Source organism: Echinops telfairi, unplaced genomic scaffold (assembly GCF_000313985.2).
Source record: "Echinops telfairi isolate 266 unplaced genomic scaffold, ASM31398v2 ScPeMD7_5592;HRSCAF=6446, whole genome shotgun sequence".
Lineage (NCBI taxonomy): Eukaryota > Metazoa > Chordata > Mammalia > Afrosoricida > Tenrecidae > Echinops > Echinops telfairi.
The window spans coordinates 23,091,965-23,100,551 of record NW_022109491.1 but is presented as its reverse complement, the minus strand read 5'-3'; the positions used below and the strand labels follow the sequence as shown (position 1 = coordinate 23,100,551).

Sequence of the window (8,587 nt, the reverse complement as noted above, 5' to 3'; positions counted from 1 at the left end):
GCTGGGCTGGGCTGGACTGGACTACACAGCAGTGCATTGCGGCTATTCCTTTGTGGCTCAGAGTGAGAGCACTTTGTATAATCTGGAGTTATTCTAGAGCAGCGGTTCTCAACCTGTGGGTTGTGGCCCCTTTGGAAGTCGAACAACCCTTTCACAGGGGTTGCCTGATTCATAACAGTAGCAAAATGACCATGATGAAGTAGTAACATAGTAATGTTATAGTTGGGGATCACCACAACATGAGGAACTGTATGAAAGGGTTGCGGCATTAGGAAGTTTGAGAACCACTGTCCTAGAGCAAACATGAGTTGCAATTGCCAGGTGAGCCTTTGCCATGGTTCTAGATTGAGGGAGCAGAAAAACTAAGCTGTGGGGAATCCTAAATGGGTGACATTTGACATGAGCATTCAAGAAAGGGGGGATGGGTTTTTAAACAGTGGTTCTGATCCCAGCCCTGCTATTCACTGTGACCTGAAGGCAAGTTTCCTTTACAACAACGTGAAGTGGTTTCCCTTCCTTGGAGTGCCACATGAGGGCACTCCTGTACAGCCCCTTGCCTGAGGCAAGCAGCCAGTAAGTGGCAGTCCTTGGTAAGAAAGACAACACGGTGAGTCAAAGCTGGGAGCCTGGTGCCGCAGGCTTGTGTGGAGGAGAGAAGCAGGCTCCAGGTTAGCAGGGACAGGCACCATGGACAGTTCTTGAGCCCAGCCTGATAATAGCTGTCTGTGCAGGTGGCCACCATGTCCCTGAAGATTCAGACGAGCAACGTAACCAACAAGAATGACCCCAAGTCCATCAACTCGCGAGTCTTCATTGGAAACCTCAACACGGCTGTGGTGAAGAAGTCCGATGTAGAGACCATCTTCTCCAAGTATGGCCGTGTGGCCGGCTGCTCCGTGCACAAGGGCTATGCCTTTGTCCAGTATGCCAACGAGCGCCATGCCCGGGCAGCTGTGCTGGGAGAGAACGGGCGAGTGCTGGCCGGGCAGACCTTGGGTAAGTCCTCCCACAGCCCAATCCCCCTTATCCCCCACTGGCACCTCACTGAGATGCCTAACTTACGGACTTGTACATGAGGTAGCGATAAAACTGCTGCTGGGAGGGGAGAATTTTAGAAGCGCCTAGACACTTTTTTGTCCTGACCTTCTTTCTCTCCCAGTGTCTCTTAAAGACAAGCCTGGTGATCCCATTTAAAATGCAGAGCAAGGGAACAGAGTGGAATAATAGCACAGCTAACAGCAACACTGGTCTACAGATGAACCCTTTCTGAGAGCTACTAGGAGCGGGGCTGGGATGGAGCAGTACCCTTGGCTTTGTGTTAAACCACCTTAGGACCATCCTCGAGTGCGCATAGTGTGCATGTAGGGACACAAACGTGTGTATGTGTATGTTTGAGAAGGGATCACTAATATGGATTCCTGAGTATGTGGTGTGAAAATATGGCCACGCATGTAGAGCTATGTGGACAAGTGTCTTTGTGTATGTATGTGTGCTATACATCCGTGTGTCATGATTTGAGTGGGAGGAGCAGATAGGCATATATTCATTTACCAAATAGCTATTGAGTGCTTAGCACGCCCTAGGCATCATTCTGGGCATAAAACTGTTTGGCAGGACGCCATCTGGGTGGACAGTTAGTTGTATGTAGCAGTTTGGGGTTGGATGTTGGAGCTGAGTCTGCATGTGCGTGTAAAAAACATGTTGCCTGTGTGACATTGCCATGTGTGTATGTGAAGGTATGTCTGTGTATGGATTCCTGGGTGCTTATAAACAGACTCTTACAACGTCTGAGTATAAGTCTCCTATTATAGAGGACTGAATGGCTAGAGGCCCTTGCTGTTGTATTCATGTTGTATTCATGTATGCGAAGTGAGTAGTGCCCGTATGTGCCTGAGGGTGAGAAATATGGGGGACGCTGCTGTCACACCAGCATTCTGACTCTTGACTCTGCCTTCCACACAGACATCAACATGGCCGGAGAGCCCAAGCCCAACAGACCCAAGGGGCTCAAGAGAGCAGCATCTGCCATATACAGGTGGGGCGCTCTGACCGTCTGGGTGGCACTGGGCCCTCCCCTCTTGCCTGAGGGAGTGAGTACTGGCGATGACAGGGTGCTGAGCCTGGCACTGACTGGGAGGAGAGCAGCGATGAGGGCCTGTGGAGAGTGGGTGGAGTGGCCATTCCTAAGCCCCGGCCCTCTCCCTTTGTCTCCTCAGTGGCTACAGCTTTGACTTTGATTACTACCGGGACGACTTCTACGACAGGTGAGCAGGGGAGGGGCGTGCCCAGGCATGAAACAGCCAAGCTGGAAGGGCCCTGAGAGATTGCTGGTGCTGCCCACTCAGCCCTCCAAGTGCAAGCTGAAACCCAGAGGGGTAGACAGGCATTTGCTCAAGGTTGCCCAGCAAATCAGTGGCAGAGCTGGGGGCTAAGATCCCACCACCATGTCACACCACACCACGCCACCATCTCCGTTCTGGCTACCGCCCCACCACCACCACCACCACCACCACCCTCCGTGGCGGGTGAGACCTGCAGGGACTCAACAGTTAAGAGTGATGACCACAGCAGCAGGAGTAAACCCAGTGGCAGGAAGTTTGACTTCTGGGGTTCCTGCTCCCTGAGGTGGAATCAAAGCGCTTAGTCAGGAGCCTCTTTGCCTTAATATGTATAGCCCAGAGGCTACAGCCCTTGATGCCTTTTGGCATCTGAAAATCAGTCCCTGGTAGGCCGTAGCTCCCCCTCTATCCTCAAGCCTGTCCAGACCCTGATTGTAAGGCCCTGGATGCCCGCTCCCATGCACCACACCAGCCACGATGTGGAGTGATCATCATGGCCCAAACAACCCTCCTCCCTGCTTCCCCTCCCCCAAGTGTGGCCCACAGCAGGTGGTTTCAGGAGGCAGTGCTGGGTAGTGAGACGGGACCTAGCCTCTAAGACTTAGATGTTAATCCCAGCTCTGCCATTGAATGGTTATGTGATTTGGGGCAAATCTCTTTCCCAGTCTCTGAAATGGGCTTGCACCAGATGGTCTCTCAGGGCTCCTCCAGCTCTGGGGTTCTGTGGTTCAGTGATTCTGACCCAGGCCAGAGCCGCCCCCTCCCCTTGGGGGCAGAAATGCAGGGTCTAGGACTGGGCCTATTCCCAGAGACTCTCCATCTCCAGCCATCCCCACCCCAGACCAGGGCCTTCTGGGACAAGACTATCGAGGAATGGGGCAAGCAGCTGCCTAGGGATGGCAGGCCTCCTGGTACCCCCTGGGAAGCTGCCACTCACTTCAGGAAGAGGAAGGGAGATAATCTCCTACTTGGTCAGCAGAAAGAGGACAGCACGCAGTCTGGGCGCCCTGGGCTCAGTGTGTCTGTACACGCTTAGTTCCCCCTGGGCCTCCTGGCCTCCTTCTCTTAAAGTGGAGCCAGGGGCCAGGCTGACCAAAAGGGCCCAGAATAAGGAAAGTGGCTTGGACCCCAGCCCCATGTCTCTGAGGTCATGGTATCCAGAGTTGAGGGTCTCTGAGACCCTTGCCTTTTACTGCCCTCACCTTCTGGAATGAATGCCTTTACAGGCTCACACACATCTGCCTACAGAGCTGTCGTCCATAGGCAGATGGAAACACGGGGTGGTAGCCAGGCTAGGACAGGCCCCCACTCTCGGATGTTCCTGTTCCCAGTGTGGGAGATGGTGAAACTGACAGAGGTTGGGGTGGCAGTTGATGAGCGGAAGCAGGGTCATGGACCAGAGCAGGCCTGCATGCCAGAGCAATCCAGAAGAGAAGAGCTTTCTTCTTGGGGCTTGCCCCAGCTTACTCCTCACCTCTACCATCTGCCACTTCACCTGCCTGGTTTGGCTGGTAGGAGAGGCACAGTGAAAGTCTCTGCAGCCACCAGGGCCCAGTCGCCCTGCCTCTTCACCCCAAGGCTTGTTGAGAGCAGGCCATTGGGTGCAGTGCTAGACAAAGCCCACACTGGCTGGGCGAGAGCCACAGTGTCCCCTGGTGGCCACAGGCCATACTGCAGCCTCTGGCCTGTTTGTCCTCACAGGCTCTTCGACTATAGGGGCCGTCTGTCACCTGTGCCAGTGCCCAGGGCGGTCCCTGTGAAGCGACCCCGGGTCACAGTCCCTTTGGTCCGGCGTGTCAAAACTACCATACCTGTCAAGCTCTTTGCCCGCTCCACAGCCATCAGCAGCGGCTCAGCCAAGATCAAGTGTGAGTGACTGTGTTTTCCTCCGCAGTACTTGTTACTTTTGTCACTAGCAAAATAATAGAATCACATTTTTCTACATTGGAAAATAGATAAAGGAACAAACCTCCCCCCGTTCCGCAGTCCTAACTCAACCAAGTGAGTATCTTCATTGTATTTCTAAGGAGAAGGCTGCCGTGTGAGGAGGAGGGGCTTGGGTTGGACGCATGGTGTCGTCTTTTCTCTGGAAAAAGGGCAGGCTCATGACACGGCGTTCATTCTGGCATACACCTACTGTGGCCAGGAGGCACGCCACATGGGCACCCGGGAAGTCTGACTGCAGAAACCCTGTGTGCACACTGAGAGTGAGACAGCTCCTCTGGCACACACACTGCTCGCTGCGCAGAAGCATATCTCCCGCCCAGCTGCCCCTGGGGCAGGGAGCAGCCCCGCGAGAGGGGGCCCTGGTCCAGTGGGGCAGCCTATAGGCAGCTCCCGAATCGCCCTGGCCCTGGAGCAGTGGATGAAGACAGTTTGTGCCTCTGCCCTGCTCCAGCCTTCCCAGTTCCAAAGTAGGCGTGGGCTCCTATGTTGGTGTCCGCCTCCCGACCCACAGCCCCCATTGACAGTTCCGTTCCTCTTCCACTCCCAGTAAAGAGCAGTGAGCTGCAGACCATCAAGACAGAGCTGACACAGATCAAGTCCAACATCGACGCCCTGCTGGGCCGCTTGGAGCAGATTGCCGAGGAGCAAAAGGCCAACCCAGGTTAGGGCCGAGGGTGGGGCAGTGTGCAGTGGGGAGGAGATGGGGGCTGCAGACTGGCCCATCAGGACCTGCCAGGCTGAGGCCCAGTGTCTTCTGGGCTGAGTTCACTTCCTCCCACCCCTTAGATGGCAAGAGGAAGGGTGAAAGCAGTGGTGGTGGCGGAAGCAGCAACAGCGGTGGTGGTGGCAGTGGCGGCGGCTCCAGCAGCGGTGGCGGTGGCAGTGGCAGTAACAGCCGGCCACCAGCCCCTCAGGAGGACACAGCTTCCGAGGCAGGCACGCCCCAGGGAGAAGCCCAGGCTCGCGATGATGGCGATGAGGAGGGGCTGCTGACACACAGCGAGGAGGAGCTGGTGAGGGCCCGGCCATGGACATGACGGGCATAAGGGGGACAGCAGGGAAGGGGCAAACCTGGGCGGTGCCTTCCCTGGGGCTGGCCTGAGGAAGTGCCTGCCACACCCATGGAAGGACTCTGGGAAAGCTATTGCTGCCAAGCTTGAGACAGACGCTCTCCTGAGGGGCTGCTCTCTTTGTCTGGGGCTGGAGTCCCAGCGAGGCTTGCTCACTGTTGGGCATGGGGTTTGTGTTGGAGTGGGTGGGAGGGCCAGGTTCTGCGGAGTACTGCCACCGCTGACATAGTGAGCCCCAGAATCTACCCTCCCCGGGGCCTTAGTAATGGCCATGCCTCGCAGATCACATCCCACAGTTCACCCTGAGAGGAAACTGAGGTTCAGAGGAATGGATAGCTGGTTTAGCACCTGGTAGTAGGGACTGAGAGCCCAGATGGCTTCCCCAGCTGAATTTTTGTCCCTTTCATCTCTGCTGGCTTCAAGGATGCAGGGTTTATGGCCCTGACAATGGAGATTTTTCTCACACCTTGGGCCTCCTCCTTTGAACTCAGCCAAAGCCCTCTCCTCTGTAGGCACAGGACTCTTTAAAGGCCCTCACCTTTGAAGGGTCAGCAGCCCAGTAGGGGACACGCCTCCCCAGCGTCCAGCCTGCTCCAACTCTAAAATGGCCTGTGGGCACAGAAATTGGCCCAGTTCGTGCCTGGGCCTCTTCTCCTGTCTGCTCCTCAGGCTCCCAAGCCAGTTGGTTCTGCAGTCAGTTCTTGGGCTGTGCTCTGGGACCTTGGGTGCTTGTGGCCCAGAGCGGGACTCAGAGCCGGCGGTGACTGATGTCTGCTCTCTTATTGCCTCCTCTCTGCCAGGAGCACAGCCAGGACACAGATGTGGAGGACGGTGCCTTGCAGTAAGCAGGTATGGAGGCCCTGGTGGGCAGGGTCCAGGGAGCAGACCTGCTCAGGTAGCCCTTCCATTCCCAGCCATCCTGCTACTCAACTTGTGGGGGGGTACCGAGGCTACAGAATCATGGAAATACTAGCAAGGCCCCCCTCCCCCTAGTACTGGTCCCCATAGTGAGTGTAGGAAAGTACCTGGCAGTGCAGAGGAGCCTGACTTAGCCAGCGCCCTGAGGGCTGTGCTGGTAAAAGTGCTGCTGAGCCAGCTGGAGGCTAAGGGAGGCATTTCACACCAAGCAGAGGCCCAGATGGGTGAGGGCCCTTGGTATGTGAGAAAGGGCCAGGAGCCTCCTACAGACACAGCCCCGCTCTGCAGCCAGGGAGGAAGACTGCTGCTCATCAGAGGAGCCGCTGTGAAGGGCCATATGTACCAGGATGAGGGGGTTGGATGGTCCCGTGCCCTGCACACACCTGCTTTATCTGACTAATCATGTCAGGATGCCAACAGGTGCAGGGAGCAGCACACTTCTTGCACGGTCTCGAGGTAGTCCCTAGTAGAACTTAGATGTTAAGCAGTGCTGTGTGGCCTCAAAGCTCTCACTTATCACACTTCACCACCCTCCTCTGTCCTGTCCACGAGGGAGGCCAGGCCATGCTCAGTGAAGACAGGCTGGGCCTGGGGACAAGGTCAGTTTCAAACACCAGGGCTCCCAAGTTGGTGTCTTGGTACCAAACACCTTCTTGGGTCAGGCGCTCCACACAGGATGCTCCAGGAGTGCATCCTGGAGCATTTAGCTAGAAGGTTCTGCAAGTGCAGCCTTGCCACAGAGGCTAAGTGAGGTACACGTGCAGGGCCTCGGGAAGGAGACGCACACCCAGGGAGGGGAGAGACTGGCCAAGCCCAGGCATACCTGTGAATTCCAGGTGGCCCCTGTCAGCACATCAGCAGGGACTCTTCCTCTCAGCCTGAGCTGCTTCTCTGTCTCCCCCTTTCTCAGCCTGACAGGAATGAAGGCCACCGGCAGAAGGGCATGCATCTCTGGGTGCCTACTCCCAGTGGGTACCAGAGGAGAGCTGGCAGCCTCCCCGTGCCCCCGCACACCCTCCTCGTCTGTACTGCCCCGGAGCACAGCGGTCTCCACACCCCTGCCTCTCCTCCCCAGGACTCACCCAGGTGTGGGGTTTTTCTATAGATTGGAAGAAGGAGGGACCCTGACAATAAAGAGATTAGATCCCAGCCTCCTCTGAGATGGTGCTGTGTGCTTTCTCCGACAGGGGCCTGGCCAGCCAGCCCTTCTCTCCCTGCAGTCAGAACCTCCAGGGGCCAACAGGGATGCTGGGGAAGGGCCAGTGTGCCCGTGACCAAGAGAGTCCCTAGCTCGCCGAAGTGCCAAGCACTTAGGAAGGCATTGGGGACTTCCTGGTCACCCACCTGTCGTTCAAGACGTCCTCTCTTCCCTGCACTGCTTGCTCATTGTGGTCTACCTCGGCTCTAAAACGATTCTGGAATTGGCTTCTCTACTCACCTTCTCTGCCATTGCCCTGGTTTAAGACGCTGGACATTTTGTCCCTGTGTCAGCCTCCCATTTCCAGCCTCTCCCTCCCACCTTTCTTAGGGACTCCACAGTGTGATTCTGAAACACGGCCCTTCCCCGCGCAGAACCCGTGAGCGACTGGCTCCTCATCTTCAGAACAAAGTCACAGCTCCTGAATGTGGGGTGTGGGATCCCCTTTCTTGCCTCTTGCCTCACCTCTTACTTCCCAGTGCATTAACCCTATATCTCAGCCACACAGAGCAGCCCGCCTTCCTGTCGTGCACAGGCAACTGGGAGCAAGTGGCCTGTGTGCCTCTGTCTGTCACAGGTGACTGATCTAGACACTGCTTATAGTCCATCAGGGCCTACGCGCTCGTGGCTAGTCAGGTCCCTCACCATCTCTCCAGTCAGACACCACCATGAATGGGTCTATTTTCCCAGACAGAATCAACTGCCACTGCAGGTGCTTCTGAGTCATCCTTAGGTGACAAGGACCTTACCATGGTCCAGTGAACTGGGTGATACAGCAAAGCGTGTGCTGCTCAAAACGTGTGCTACTGCACACTCTGCTCTTCGGCTTCCTCAACATGGGAAATAGTTGCTCGTCATTAAGCTGTTGCTCTAGAAGCTTCCCAAACCAGCTTTCCATTCATCAGGAGCTGCTTAGTCTGTCCCCTGGGCACCCTTTGCCCACCCGGGGACATGCACTCCCATCGGCTGAAGGGGCTGAGGGAGAGACCCATGTCTGCAGGTTCTTCAGCATTCCCAGGCTTGCTGGAATCGCATGGAAATGGCTTCGACCAACAGTCTACACCACACCCTCCCCTGGAGGGTTCCCAAGGCTTTTGCTCCAGTATTTGATGGAG

General features: G+C 56.1%; 1 protein-coding gene across 2 annotated transcripts in view; it reads left to right on the top strand.

Moving 5' to 3' along the window:
* The window catches only part of RALY (RALY heterogeneous nuclear ribonucleoprotein), an 88,279-nt gene extending 80,856 nt beyond the window's left edge, over positions 1 to 7,423 (top strand). Inside the window, exons 3-10 of one of the 2 annotated variants that reach the window (XM_004697932.2) lie at positions 732 to 996; positions 1,963 to 2,035; positions 2,217 to 2,264; positions 4,041 to 4,207; positions 4,834 to 4,947; positions 5,073 to 5,299; positions 6,157 to 6,205; positions 7,185 to 7,423. In XM_004697932.2, the coding sequence (XP_004697989.1) occupies positions 741 to 996; positions 1,963 to 2,035; positions 2,217 to 2,264; positions 4,041 to 4,207; positions 4,834 to 4,947; positions 5,073 to 5,299; positions 6,157 to 6,201 (930 nt within the window). In that variant the 5' untranslated portion in view covers positions 732 to 740 and the 3' untranslated portion in view covers positions 6,202 to 6,205; positions 7,185 to 7,423. The remainder of the gene's footprint in view (positions 1 to 731; positions 997 to 1,962; positions 2,036 to 2,216; positions 2,265 to 4,040; positions 4,208 to 4,833; positions 4,948 to 5,072; positions 5,300 to 6,156; positions 6,206 to 7,184) is intronic. The other variant, XM_004697933.2, reaches the window with a different exon arrangement.
* Positions 7,424 to 8,587: the final 1,164 nt, after the last annotated feature.